The sequence below is a fragment of the Ochlerotatus camptorhynchus genome, unplaced genomic scaffold, assembly GCF_037179485.1.
Source record: "Ochlerotatus camptorhynchus isolate MF236.1 unplaced genomic scaffold, CSIRO-AGI_Acam_v1.1 ptg000329l, whole genome shotgun sequence".
Classification (NCBI taxonomy): domain Eukaryota; kingdom Metazoa; phylum Arthropoda; class Insecta; order Diptera; family Culicidae; genus Ochlerotatus; species Ochlerotatus camptorhynchus.
Genome location: NW_027040817.1, coordinates 297440 through 313210, shown reverse-complemented (window position 1 = coordinate 313210; position 15771 = coordinate 297440). Strand labels below are relative to the sequence as shown.

Here is a 15771-nt window from a genome sequence, read left to right as displayed (position 1 = left end):
ACTTCTCCTTTATCCGGCTGTCAATGTTTGGTGCGGGAGATCGCCAACTCTTATCTCCGTACCAGTGAAACTTGACCACTGGGGGAAGCTCTGCGTTGGCGATTGTACGGAGAACTCTGTCCCCCTCGCTGAGAAGGCAGATTCTGACGGTATTTGCTGAAAATGCAGCGGCTTTGTTGGCAATGGCTGCGTAGATGCGGTACCGGAAAGGGAGAGTGCCGGCTTTGACACAACTGGCATCGGCTGGCGTCGAGGGTAGGAGATCGGAAATGATGCGCGTGTAGCTATTAGACACCGGAGCGAGTATTTGTATTGCCTTTTCGGTAGCGATGCAGGTCAGCTTCAGTCCATACATCAGCCGGCTGTCTACGATGGCCCGGGCAACACGGAAAGGTACTTCTCTGTTGTTGGACCAGTGGGGACGGGAGATTGTGCAGATGAGGTTGATCCTGCTTCGACAGCTGACCTTGACCCCTTGAAGGTGCTGGTCAAAACTCAGCGACCGATCAATGACAACCCCCAGCAGTTTCACAGTTTTCTTCAATGGGATAGCTTGATTACCGATCTTTATGTGAGGTCCATAGACCCGATGTCGGTACTGGCAAACGTGGCACCTAGCGCTCTTTCCAGCAGACAGCTGAAAACCTTTCGAAGTGGCCCATCTGGCTACGGCGGAAACCCCTGCGTGGGCACTAATCCTCGTTCGTCCCGGAGTTTGACCTGTGGCTACGATTAGCACGTCATCTGCGTACACGAAAATGTAGATGTTCGCTGATAACCACTCGAAGACACTGTTCATGGCTACCAGGAACAAAGTGACAGCGATCACAGAACCTTGGGGAACGCCGGTTTCCTCGCAGAAAGTGCGGGATTTGGTATTACTTACCGAGGCCCCAGCTGACGAGTTGCTTCAGTACCGCGGGCGTCCATGTACGGTTGAAGGCTTTCGCAATGTCCAGGGAAATCAACTCCGTATGAAGGCCATTACCCTTGGCATCCTTGAGGAGCTCTCCTAGCGTCGCAAAATACGTAGATGTACCGTGGCCTTGCCGGAATGCGTGTTGGCGATGGTCTAGAAAGCCGTCAGACTCGAGAAACTGCTTCAGTCGTCGGTTGACCATCCGATCGAAGACCTTTGCCATGCAGCAGGTGAGCGCATTCAGTTGCCACGGCAATCCCTAGACGCAGGAAGCATGAAGGAACAGTATCCGTATCTGCGTGGCCTACCCATCGAGTCATACGAAGACGCCCGACCACGAATTCTGATCGGCCTGAAGCACGCAAACGTTAGTCTCGTACTGCGGAGCCGAGAAGGAAAGCAGGAACAACCAATTGCCATCAAGACGCGATTGGGGTGGACCGTGTGTGGTGGAAGCGACGGCGAAAATGCGCCGAACATGGTACACTACTCGTTTCACGTGGGGTCACGTGACGACCATTCGGACGAAGATCTGCACCAAGCCATGAAGGAATATTTCACCCTCGACAGTCTTGGTGTGATGAAATCGAGTGAAGCGCTGCTGTCCTCCGAGGATCAACGAAGCTGTAGAATGCTGGAATCGCTAACCAGTCTCAAAGGTGACCGGTACGAAACAGGATTACTTTGGCGTTACGACGACATCCGTCTACCCGACAGTCGGCCAATGGCATTACGCCGGCATAGCTTGCTGGAGAAGCGCATGAGGAAGGATCCCGATCTGGCCAAAGCCCTGAACCAGAAAATTGCAGAATATCTTTCGAAAGGATACATACGACAGCTGACCAAGGAAGAAGAAGATCGACCTGTTTCACGTGCCTGGTACCTACCGGTATTTCCGGTGTTTAATCCGAACAAGCCCGGGAAAGTGCGAATAGTGTGGGATGCAGCTGCAAAGATCTTCGGAGTATCACTGAATTCCGCTCTGATGAAGGGCCCTGACCAATTGTGCTCGCTCTGCTTCATTCTCCTGCAATTTCGAGAACACTCGATAGGGCTAACCGGTGATTTACGCGAGATGTTCCACCAGGTGAAGATCCGGGAACAGGATTGGCCATGTCAACGGTTCTTTTGGACAGACGAATCTGGGAAAGTCGTCGTGTTCGAAATGTGCGTCATGACCTTCGGTGCGTGCTGCTCACCCAGCAGCGCACAGTTCGTTAAGAATCTGAATGCGGAGCGGTTTGTTGGGAAGTATCCACAAGCAGTCGACGCCATCATCAAACGGCACTACGTGGATGACATGCTGGTGAGTGTAAGCACGGAAAAGGAAGCTGTTCATTTAGCCAACCAAGTCAAGTACGTCCACTCCCAAGGCGGATTCGAGATCCGCAACTGGATATGTAATTCCCCTGCGGTTCTGAAGTCACTGGGAGAAGATGACGCGAAGGTAAAGAATCTGGACCTGACGGCAGAAGTGGCTACGGAAAAAGTGCTAGGATTGTGGTGGTGCACTGATAAGGATACGTTCACGTTCAAGGTAGGATGGACTCGCTACGACAAAGCGCTGCTGGAAGGACAACGACGTCCCACGAAGCGCGAAGTACTGAGGGTACTCATGTCAATCTTCGATCCTCTTGGTTTGATTGCTCACTTTCTCATCTACCTGAAGGTCATACTGCAGGAAATATGGCGCTCAGGAGCCCAATGGGATGAGGAGATTAACGACGAATTGTTTTTGAAGTGGCACACCTGGTTGCGTGTGCTACCTGAAGTCGAAAGCGTACAAATACCTCGATGTTATCACGCTCAGGAGTTCTCCGATCGCGTAACAGAGCTGCATACGTTTGTCGACGCCAGTGAAAATGGATTCGCTGCCGTTTCGTATCTTCGATTCTCCGACGGCAAAGAGGTGGAATGTACTCTCGTGGCAGCAAAATCCCGAGTCGCTCCTTTGAAATTTCAGTCGATCCCCAGGCTGGAGCTGCAAGCCGCAGTTCTCGGTGCAAGGCTAGCACAAACCATCGCAGAATCCTTGACCATCAGAGTAGCACGACGCTGCTGGTGGACCGATTCCCGAGATGTACTGTGTTGGATCAACTCGGACCACCGTAGGTTCACACCGTTCGTGGCGCACCGAGTTAGTGAGCTCCTCGATACTACGGAAGCAACTGAGTGGCGCTGGGTACCAACGAAAGAAAATGTTGCAGACGACGCCACGAAGTGGCAGGGGCGACCGGACTTGAGTGTTGGTAGCAGGTGGTTCAACGGTCCCAAATTTCTCTGGCGGAGTGAAGCTGACTGGCCACAGCAAACGAATGTGAACAAGTCAACGCAAGAAGAACTGCGATCCCATCTAGTCGCACACGTCTCGACATCGTCACCGGCGCTATGCGTTACCGATTATTCCAGCTGGAAACATCTAGTCAACGTAGTCGGACTCCTCTTCCGCTTCCTGACCAACTGTCGCCGTAGGATCATGCATCAACCTAGTCGCACTGGTCCACTGTATATGGAGGAGATACGTGCAGCTGAAGAGAGTGTTATACGCCAAGCCCAACAGGATACTTTCGCTGAGGAGATTGCTGCCATATTTCAAGGAAAGCCGTTACCACGAAGCAGCCCGCTGTTCAAATCATCTCCGTTCATCGACGATAGCGGGATCTTGCGTATGCGCGGACGCACATCTTGCTGCCGCTTCATCACCGACGAAGCGAAGAACCCGATAATTTTACCCCGTGACCACCACGTGACCACATTGATCATCACCCACTATCATGTCAAATACCACCACCTCAACCAAGAAACCGTAGTCAACGAGCTGAGACAGAAGTACTCCATTCCACGAATCCGCGTTTGCTGTGCCAAGGTCAGAAGAAACTGCCAGCGTTGTAAAAACGATCGAGCTGTGCCGAATCCTCCGATTATGGCTGACCTCCCTGAGGCAAGATTAGCAGCGCATTCTCGACCATTCACCCACGTAGGAATCGACTACTTCGGTCCCATGGAGGTCACTGTTGGCAGGAGGGTTGAAAAACGGTGGGGAATGCTAGCCACTTGCATGACCACGCGAGCAGTGTACATTGAAGTCGCACACTCTCTCAGTACAGATTCATGCGTGATGGCCATCCGCAATCTGATTGCCCGTCGCGGAGTTCCACGCTACATATACTGCGACCGTGGAACCAACTTTGTGGGCGCAAACAATGAGCTAGGTCGGGTGGTACGAGAGCTCGATCATGAAGCAATGATGAAGGAGTTCGTCAGCTCCGAAACTACCTGGTCCTTTAATCCACCATCGTCACCACACATGGGTGGGAGCTGGGAGCGCCTGATCCGCAGTGTGAAGACCAGCCTCAAGTCTCTAAACTTGCCTCGACGTCCATCGGACGAAGTATTGCGCAACGCATTAGCCGAGATCGAGAACACACTGAACTCGAGACCACTTACGCATGTTCCGATCGAAGACAACGCCGCCCCAGCTCTCACACCCAATCACATCCTTCTGGGAAGCTCAAACGGAGCCAAACCGCTCACCACACTTGATGATAGCGGTGCCGCAGTGCGTCAGTGTTGGCGTGCTTCGCAAATCATCGCCAACCAGTTCTGGAGACGTTGGGTAGCTGAGTACCTACCGGAGATTACGCGTAGGACTAAATGGTACGCTTCCAGTATGCTACCGGTAAAAATCGGCGACGTAGTCGTCATAGTGGACCCTAACCATCCTCGCAACTGTTGGCCCAAAGGAAGAGTGATTGCGACACGCCCCGGACGAGATGGAGAGGTGAGATCGGCGACAATTCGAACCGCCACTGGTGTATACGAACGACCGGTGGTTAAGCTAGCCGTATTGGACATCAGACGCGACGAGATGTAGTCGACCAGGGGGTTGACGTACCCGGGGGATTGTTGGCGAGCCCCTCGCTGCCAGCGCACCTGATGTTGCATAAACCTTGCACCACGCATACACATACAACAGACGGTCGGAAAGCGGCATGACAGGTAACGTCAACGGCTGTCAAAGGGTGAGTAGGATAAGGAAAAACAACAAAACATAAAACACAATATCAAAAAACAGAGTGTGCAGAGAAATCTTACTCTAAGTTACTATTAATATTTAAATTAAATTAGTGTGTTAACCTAAAGGAGCTTACGATTAGTGTTTGCTGACGTAATACTAGCATTGCATTGCGTCGTTCCCACCTATTTCGAGCCTAACCTAAACTTATCTGCTAAACTGCACAATCACGCGACTCCAGCGAAAATACACTATCCGACTAGACAGGGACTGAAAGTAAGGGACTAAACGAAAATTATAAGATGTTGGTTTTCGGACCAACGGTACTGCAAGGGTTATTTCCAAAATAATAATCAACCGTTTAACAACACCCACATTCTGTGTTTCATTGCGGTGATTATTATTTTGGAAATAACCCTTGCAGTACCGTTGGTCCGAAAACCAACAAGCTTGCTAGCCGTTGAAAGGTCGCCTCGTACTTGGAAATCGCAGAGAGGTCAGCGAAATAGTCGCCAAGCTTATCTGCAACGATTCCGGGGTCGGAGACTGCAGCGCCGTCTACCTGTATATGCAGTGAAGCCGTATGGTGCTTGCCACTGAGGGCGTTGACCTTACCTCAGAGTTCCGCCGAAGTGTGAGGCATTTATGCTTTCGAGGAAGTCCGTCAAACTGAATCGTCTGGCATCTCGGACCAATTTGGCTACACTGGTTGTGCCGTTCTCGATAGATACAGAGCGCGTTTTCCCTATCCCGATCATTTATGGGAAGCCGTTTGACTCGTCGAAGGGCTTTTTGTCGGGCCTTAACTGCCTTCTTCGTTTCCTCGTTCCACCATCTGAGGGCTTTATGCCCCGGAATGCTGGAGGTTGGTTGTATCTTAGCATTTCCTAGTCCAACATGAGAGCGTTAAGTTCTATTTAAGCTCTATAGCTATCTAGCTGGTTTAATTAGGTACAGCGAATCAAAACGAAACAAATCAGGATGCAAGAAATGCTCATTGGATCCACTAAAAGCTTTTTCAATAAAAGGGTTAAAGCCGTGATGCCAATAGTGGCCATCTCCTACCGGATTTAGTGAAACTGTCTGCGTTGTTTTAAGAAGGGTTCGTGGATCTTTCGGAAGTGTATCGGAAAGCCACTTATTCAATATTTTTTAAGAACTCATTCACCACACTGAGCCTTATTTTATATGAGGAAGCCCATAACTGTAGATTAGAGTGATGCAAAATTTGAAATTTTCGCTCTACAATACTTAAACGATTCCAAATCGGTTCCTGACTAACCTCTTAAAATTTGAACCCATTTGGTGCGAAACTGAGATGGCACAAACCATTTGAAGTTTGTATGGGAATTACTATGGTAAAACCAAGATTTTTGTTCATGTCTATCTAATAATTCACCATATCGGTCTGCTTCTAAACCTTTCAACTGTACTTGTAGGAAATTTTCCAAGCTACAACTTTGCTCAAGACCACTTTTTGATTAAATGCAAGGATCGAAAGTTATCAATGGTTCAATTTGCTGATGTCTTATGATCATGCTCAATCAACTGCTCAGCAGGCAACATTGGTGTTTCTCGGGCGTTGAATAGGACACAAAAATCATGGCCAACCACCGGTCAACCATCTATATGTAAAGCGGTGCCGGTGGTGTAGCGGTAAGGGTGATTATCTCTCACCCCAGCAGGCCTGGGTTCAATCCCAATCGGCGCCGTCGGGATGTTCTGAGGCATAATATCTCTGATCACGCCTTCCTTCGGGAAGAAAATCCGCTGGTCCCCGGTTCATGAGTTGATGGGTCGATAGGTAGGGCTGCCTCCCTGGCATCGGTAGCATTGGTGCTCATCATGAAAAACAAGATCGACGGAAAACAAATAAAAAAAAATCTTTATGCCAAACATCTTCATGCCTAACTTTCCAGCTCCTTTTATGCTTGTGACTAAACCGGGGTTCTCTGGCAGAGTGATGAAAAAGTATAAAAGTAAGCAGACTGAAATTCTGCGTGCATTTATAATCAAATTTTCCTCAATTAAATCAAAATTGTCAATACTTTTCTTCGTGCCAATTCCAACGATAAAAGTAACCCATTTTTTTCTTCCTGCACTTTATCGGACATTTATTCGATCTGAAAAAACGGCAAAACTTCTCTGACCACTTTGCCACGAGCATTCAATTACGATTGCAACGGAACAAATAACCATAAAACTGCACCGAAAGTACACTCCTAACCAGAATGGCTAACGGGGTAAAACTGGTCGTCAGCCAAACAAAAGCGAAATCACTTCAGACAATCACGTTGGAAATGTCTCGCTGCTGCTAGTCGCTCGCTAGTACCTACTCATTGCAACACGAAAGAAAAACTATAAAATCAAGAAAGAACAATGGAAAGGAAATTTGCTCCCATTCAGAATGGCTACTTGCCGTTGACGAAAACCAGCGAAAAGCAAACCGTGCGAAAAACTTTCCCATTTTCCTGATAATCATTTTATTTCAAATCGGACCGGAAATGAAAGCAACGAATACTTAGGGAGAGAAAACAACGGGATTTTTCACTCCTTTTTCTCCCCATTTCACAGGTTGAGGTTTGGTTGGTCGCGGTGGAAAAACGCAAGATTTTAATTGTTGTTGACGGGGTGTCAGGTGCTTTGGTCCTCAGAGTGGGCAAATAAGACCGACACCGAGAGTTGGCAAAAGTGGTTGAATAACATTAAAACATACCGTGGGATCAGCGGATGGGAACTGCTTTAATTCCTAACGATATTTTTGCGTTTTTCTTTAGGAAAATACGCTTATGCTCTTTTCTCTACTTTCCAATCCTGTAAGGGCCGTCTGGATCTACTTAGTTTAAATTGGTAACCACTTTGCTCGCCCAGGGGTGCTTTCTTTTTTCTATTTTATCTGAGGCTGCAAATCTCCCGCTGCAAAAAAAAAACGCAAGAACCCAGGAAAAAGTGGCCTTTATGACACCGAGGTTATACGACGCCGTCGGGAAAGTAGTTTTCAGTCGTGTTTACTTTGGAGCTCGTTTTTAGTGAGCTTCTACATATTTTGACTGAAAGAGTCAAAACATAGGGAGTGTAATCTTTGCGCCGAGCCTTGATTTGGTTACGGAACGAAAAACTAAAAACAACCCCTGCAGGGAGTTTCCACCAGACGCAGTTAATCGAGACGGGTTTTTTCGTAAAACTAACCACTATGGTACTTGCTGTGTAAATCGATGTAAAATTCATGCACTTTCATGTGATTTTTTTTAACTTCGCTGTTCGATTGGTTCCATGCAGCTTACGGAGTCGCCAGACGGCCCAGCTCAAGTGGTCAAGTTTCTAAATTATTCACGTGGAAACAAGTGGTTTATCGGCCAGGCTGGGTGCAGTGGTGGCACTGTGATAGAAGTACGTTATTTGTTGGTAGCTTTTTCTGCAGTGTGGTGTACAGAAAATGGCAAAGGGGAGCGGCTGAAAATCTCCTAAATAACGGAAATCAATCGATATATTCCCGGGGACTACCGGAACATGTTGGGCTGTGGCGAATGTGGTTCTCGAAACTCAATGTGGCCGCCAACTTTGAATTCTCTTGTGATTTGATATCTCGCTTGATTTTTAGCCTCAATCGGAGAATCACAACAATGATATCATATTAACAACTGGTGAACTATCCTTTGTTTTTACATGCATCAAGTGGTGGATGAAAATTACGCTCAATTCAGCGTCAATAACGAATAAGTGGAAAGCGTTTGATTAAATCCCCGATTGAAATAATTATAGAAAAAAAAAATACAATTTTATTTAAATTATTATAATAGCTGAAAATAAAGTTGGTATGTTTACCAAATCCGTAGGTATTAATGAAAACATGAAAATTGTTTTTAAATCGGTTTGGAAACCTTTACTTTCTTGAAATTATGGAGCATCCCTCACCAGGCCCGTAGCCAGCATTTGGTTTCGGGGGAGCTAATTTTATGACATGAAAACTTCAATGATTTATAAAATGTGCGCATAACTAAACATCGAATGATACACTGTTTTTTTTTTACCTTAACCAAAATCGGTCAAAATCATGCGCGATCATTTTTTTTTTTTTTTTTTTTTTTTAATTTGTTTTAATCTTTGATTGGAATTTTTAATGAACCATCAGAATGTAAAACAATAATTTTTCAAACTCTTTAATACGCAGTAATGAGAAAAGTAAAACAAATGTATGAAATTCAAGAAAATATTTGTAGTTTTATTTGTTTTCTGTTGGTAATTTTTTTTTTGTTAATTACTTTATTTATACAGGCTCAATCGAATAAACTTTACAGAGCCAAGTTATCATTTTCTTTATACATTATGAATGTCTTAAATCAAAAATTAAAGGATTGGAACCGATTACTCGCGGTCTTCTCGAGGTTATTGGATGACAATTGTTTGGATCGGGAGAGGGAAAAGGAGATTTGGAATATGATTTATGATTAAAAAATTTCACTATTTCTAAAACATATACTTAATCCTATCGACGTTATATCAACTCTGTAATTATACAATTATTACAGAAACAAATCTACAAAAAAATACACACACACATACAAAACACAAACTAAACACAAGGTTAATCAAACTTACAATCTATGGTTAATATTCTTCAAGAAAACATATATGAGTTGCATAAACTCCAGATCGCGTCTAGCCAAAATATCCCGAACTGGAACATTAGGTTGTCTACCTCGAGCCCGAAGGGAATCGTACAACTCGGATCTGACTCCACGGTGCTCAGCACATGACCAAATAATGTGATCTGCGTCCTGGTAACCTTGTCCACATTCACAGAGATTACTGTCCCCCAGCTCAACACGGAACAAGTGAGCGTTTAACGAGTAGTGATTGGACATGAGGCGAGACATCATACGAATGAAGTCTCGACCCACATCCAACCCCTTGAACCAAGGACACTTCGACACCTTAGGGATGATTGAATATAACCATCGTCCCAAACTCCCTTCACTCCATTTATTTTGCCAGCTGGCGAGTGACTGTTGACGATAAATGAAGAAAAATTCGTCGTAGGCGATTTGTCGATCGTAAATATCGCCTTCCATAGCGCCCACCTTTGCAAGCGAGTCCGCCTTCTCATTGCCCGGAATCGAGCAATGAGATGGGACCCATGCAAAGGTGATGACAAAAGATCTTAAAGATAAAGCACTAAGAAGCTCTCGTATTTTCATGAGAAAATACGAGGAGTGCTTTAATGGCCTCATAGAGCGAATAGCCTCGACAGAACTGAGACTATCCGTAAAAATAAAATAATGATCTGGTGCAAGTGAGGCGATCGTTTCTAGCGTATAATGTATTGCCGCCAGTTCAGCAACATATACGGAACAAGGAGCATGAAGCATTCGAGAGGCGCTATGAAATTCGTTATAAATACAAAAACCAGCGGACGCCTCTATTAGTGATCCATCTGTGAAGAACGATCTTGCGGAATCAACTTGGCCAAACTTTGCAGCGAAAATTGACGGAGCAATCATGGAACGATGATGCTCTGGGATTCCGCGAATCTCTTGCGTCATGGATAAATCAAAATGAACAGAATTGTCGAAGTCGGAGAAGCAAACACGATAGGGATTATGCTGCGAAGGGCTGACATCCTGTGTTATGTACACGTAGTACAATGACATAAAACGAGTTTGAGGGTTTAGCTCAAGAAGCTTCTCAAAGTTTGCAATCACCAGTGGGTTCATAATTTCACAACGGGTGAGGAGCCTGAGGGATAATTCCGAAAACCGATCAGAGAGTGGCAACATGCCCGCTAACACTTCGAGACTCATCGTATGAGTCGAGTGCATGCATCCTAACGCGATACGAAGACAGCGATACTGGATCCGTTCCAGTTTGATGATGTGCGTTTTAGCCGCCGACTGGAAGCAAAAACTACCGTACTCTAAAACCGATAAAATCGTTGTCCGGTACAACGTTAGAAGATCTTGCGGTTGGGCTCCCCACCACGTTCCGGTAATTGTTCGGAGAAAATTGATCCTTTGTTGGCATTTCCGCCTCAGATACTCAATGTGGGATCTCCAGGTACATTTTGAATCGAACCAGACCCCAAGATATTTGAAAGACATGGAATGAGTGATCGGCTTACCCAAAAGTTGAAGCTTCGGTTGTGCTGGGCTATGCTTCCTAGAAAAAACGACCAACTCCGTGGAGAATTCGATACCTAGCTGGATAGCCCAAGTAGACAAATTGTCAAAGGTATCCTGTAAGGGTCCTTGCAGGTCGGCCTCTCTGGGTCCTGTCATAGACACTACTCCGTCATCTGCAAGTTGTCTCAACGTGCAGTTGTCCCTTAGACAATTGTCAATTTCTCTGACGTAGAAATTATACAGAAGGGGGCTTAAACATGAGCCCTGGGGGAGACCCATGTAGCTAAATCGTGAAGCTGTAGAGTTTCCATGAGAAAAGCTCATATGTTTCTTTGACAGCAAATTGTACAAAAAGTTATTAATTAATGGAGAAAGGCCACAAGCGTGGAGTTTGTCTGAAAGGACTTCAACCGATACTGAATCAAAAGCCCCCTTAATATCCAAGAAGACAGAAGCCATTTGCTCTTTATTAGCAAAAGCCAACTGAATTTCAGTGGAAAGCAACGCGAGACAGTCGTTCGTTCCCTTGCCCCTACGGAAACCAAATTGAGTATCTGAGAGTAAGTGGTTCAACTCAACCCATTTGTCCAGGCGAAAAAGGATCATTTTCTCCAACAATTTTCGAATACACGATAACATCGCAATGGGACGATACGAGTTGTGATCTGACGCGGGTTTTCCAGGCTTTTTAATGGCTATAACTCTCACCCGCCTCCAATCATCCGGAACAATATTTAGCTCCAGAAACTGACCAAACAAGTTCAACATGCGCCTCTTAGCGACGTCTGGGAGGTTCTTCAACAAGTTGAACTTGATTCTATCAGCCCCCGGAGCCGAATTGCCACACGAAAGGAGTGCGAGTGAGAGCTCCAGCATTGAAAAAGGCTGGCTGATCTCGTCTACCGAATTCGTCGTTTCGCGAGGAATCATCTGTGCCGGCACAGAATCAGGACATACTTTTCGCGCGAACTTGAGAATCCAACTATCCGAGTACTCCTCGCTCTCGTTGTTTGAAGACCGGTTACGCATCCTTCGCGCCGTGTTCCAAAGCGTATTCATCGACGTTTCGCGCGATAAACCGTCCACGAATTGCCGCCAGTATCCGCGTTTCTTGGCTTTGATGAGGCTCTTGAGTTCGCGTTCAAGAGCCGAGTACGCTTCGAAATGTACGGGTGTTCCACGTTTCCGGAAAAGCTTAAACGCGTCGGACTTTTTACGATAAACCTCAGTGCATTGCTGGTCCCACCAAGGGGAAGGAGGTTTCCTACGGAAAGACGTTCCTGGAACCGGCCGAGTTTGAGCTTGAAGCGCGCTGTCCAAGATCAGATTGGAGAGGAAGTTATATTCCTCCAACGGTGGAAGCCCTTCTACCGACGTTAGGGCATCTTCTATCACATTCTTGAACTTTGTCCAATCGATATTACGGGTAAGATCGTACGCGACGTTAACGGGTTCCGACGGATTGAACCCACTGGCAACTGAAACTTTGATCGGCAAGTGATCACTACCGTGGGGATCTTGGATCACATTCCACGTGCAATCCAACGATAATGAGTTAGAGCAAAGTGTGAGGTCTAATCTGCTTCCATTCGAGGATGGGCCAGCCAAACGTGTTACTTCTCCATTGTTAAGAATTGTCATATTAAAGCTGTCGCAGAGGTCATATATCAAAGTAGAACGGTTGTCATCATACAGTTCCCCCCAGCCTGTACCGTGGGAATTAAAATCTCCCATAATCAACCGTGGAGCAGGAAGTACCGAACAGATATCTGAAAGTTGTTTTCGATTAACAACGGCTCTAGGAGGAATATAAACAGAAGCAATACAAAGGCTCTTACCTTTAATAATAGCCTGACATGCGACAACTTCAATACCTGGAAATTGTGGAAGATTCACTCTATAGAAAGAATGGCACTTTTTGATCCCCAAAAGTACCCCTCCTCCACGCGAATCCTCACGATCCAGTCGAATAATGTTAAAATCATAAAAAGGAAGATCTATATCTGAAGAGAGCCAAGTTTCACAAAGAGTAAATGCATCACAATCATTATTGTGAACTAAAATTTTAAAAGAGTCTAATTTAGGAATAAGACTTCGACAATTCCACTGTAGAATAGTGATCAAATCCCCGACCTCGTTTGGAAAATTATCCATCGAAGGAAATGATTGCTGCAATGAGGGACCACTTCAATGTCAATTGCTTCAAGAGGGTCTTCACAGAAGGAAGCATTGCCAGAACAATGCTTTTGAGAGGATCAGAAATATTGAGGTACTTGAGAATATCGTCCACAATTTTATCAAATGAGAACAACCCGGATGAAGAAGGGGCTTCTGTTCTTAAAAATGGGCCATCAGGGGTTTTTGATGTCCCCGGGAGAGATGGAAAATTCTGGTTATAGTCAGTTCTGCGGAAACCAGGAGGAGTTGAAACTTCCTTTTTTCCATCACTCCTTGATTTGGGCAAGCTGATTTGGGGTTCCTTATCTGCAACTTTCCGCTAACGGATGCGTTTTCGTTTCCGTGCAGAACCTTCCGGAAAACTGAAAGAAACTCCCTCCTCAGCCAAGTCAGAGTCAGACTCGTCATCAGACAAAACAGCAAAGGGATTTTTGTCGTTGGTTGATGGTGTGGCTGTTTTTAGCATGGCTGCAAAAGACTGCCTGGAACGCTCCTTAAGAGAGCGTTCTAGTTTCTCCCCGCGTTGTTTGTACGCCGGGCACGACGAGAGACCATGAGGAGTTCCCTTACAGTACACGCATTTTGGTGCAGTGACTGTGCAGGCGCCATCCTCGTGCTTCTCCCCGCATTTGGAACAGCGTGCCTTGCTGCCACAGTGAGAGGCCGTGTGTCCCAACTGTTTGCAGTTTTGGCAGTTCATGACCCGAGGAACAAACAAACGCACAGGTAGCCGAAGTTTTCCCAACTCAATGTAGTGAGGAAGGGCTGAACCAGAAAAGGTCACCCGAAACGAGTCTGTGGGGGTAAAGCTCTTTTTACCCTCGCTGAAAGATACTGAGTTCAGCTTCTGGACTTCCAGTATCTCAACCGTGGGAAGCAAGGGGTTCTTGAAACGGCCAACCGCTTGCTTCGCCAAGATCTCGGGGGTCAGACTCGCTTCGGTGACCACACCTTCGATCTCCACATTACGAGCTGGGATGTACACTCTATACTCGAGTGTAAAGAGCTGGGAGGCAGCAATCTCGTTAGCTTGTTTCAGGTTAGTGACGACAACGCGAAGTTTATTGTACCTCACCTTCGAGATTTCGGTCACGGCCGAGAACCGCTTCGTCAGATCATTAGTAATTTGCATTACATTCAAAGGTTTCTTTTTGGGCTGAAAGTAAACAACCCATGGGCCAGTCGAGTCTTCTGGGTAGGCTCGCGATCGGGGGCTTATCTGTCCCTGTCCATTACCAGACTGAGATGACGAAGCAGGGATGGCATCATCTGATTTCTGGGATGACAGACGTTTTCGACCCTTCTTGCTATCGCGTGGCAAAGTGGTGTCATCTTCCGACAAAACGTCCATTTCGTCTTCCGACAAAATGTCCATTTTGCCGTACTAGTGGGAGCGAAAAACGCTCTACCACTGCAACGATAATCAAAATTACTCGGACACAATACACGAAGAAAAAAAAAAATACTAACACAGAAACACAAACTTAAAATTTAACAGATGGGAGAAAGAAAGAAACAAGAAACAAAAACTTATCTGATAATCCTATACTACTATCACCGAGCGTTTACACAGCAGCAGCGGAGCGATGCGCAGCTTGGATAATCTTCAATCCGCGTGTGCGGGCGGTCTTCGTTGATGTGTGCTTGTATGAAGCTCGGCACTCAGCTGCACACACGATGATGGATGAGCGCTTTGAATGTGGAGGCAGATGCTGACACTCGATGACGATGATCCGTGTGCACAGGTATGCGTGACCACGCACCGATGGTGCGCAAAATGATTGGCGAATTTCCAATCGCAAAAACAATTTTCGATGATGCCGAAAACACACTTTCTTCTCAGAAAAAAACTCACTTTTTGATAAATTTATCGGAAATTATGCCAGGAATCACTAAGCGAGAAAAACTGATTATTTACGTCAGATAATAGCGAGAAAACTTCCAAATTAACGGAGCGCGAAACAAGCCGACCGTACTTCTTGCTAGGACGCAGTGGTGTGATCTGTTGGTAATGATGATCAAGATTTGCATTCTGTTAAGAAAGACAAAAATATGTTACATATTTTTTAAAACATAATTATTTCAAGATTTTAATGGTGTTGAATCTTAAAATCACCGGCGCCGGATCCTAATTCATTTAAATTTATGAAGGCCGTAAAAACAATCATCCCTCGATGCAGTGGTAGCAATGTGATCCACACGAAACACGAAACACGAACAGCAAATATTGTTGCCTTCATCATTCTTTATACTTTTAAGTTTTTGTTTTAGCATCACTGTAGGTATTTTTGTTTTGTTTTTGAATTGATCGTTATTCTGTGATATTTTGTATTGTTCCAGTTAGCTATATAAGTGCAAATATTTAATGCAATTAGATTAAGTTTGAATTTGACTTCCGATCAGGGTGCTGCCTGAAGGAGGTAATAATTAGTGAATGAGAAATGTATTCTTTTACTTCACTTGAATCAGTTGCCGATCTCCAAACTGCTGTCCAAAAATCTGAGCAACAAATTAAACACATCGTAGAGCCATATCCTTTA

General features: G+C 45.7%; 1 protein-coding gene across 1 annotated transcript; it reads left to right on the top strand.

The window, feature by feature from the left end:
- Positions 1-1193: 1193 nt before the first annotated feature.
- LOC135708275 (uncharacterized) lies at positions 1194-4793 on the top strand. The gene has a single exon (XM_065230277.1). It carries the CDS (start codon positions 1194-1196, stop codon positions 4791-4793), a length of 3600 nt encoding a protein of 1199 aa, XP_065086349.1.
- Positions 4794-15771: the final 10978 nt, after the last annotated feature.

Excerpts from the sequence above, each read along its gene's own strand:
- LOC135708275 (XM_065230277.1), top strand. The coding sequence starts at position 1,194 with ATGAAGGAACAGTATCCGTATCTGCGTGGCCTACCCATCGAGTCATAC.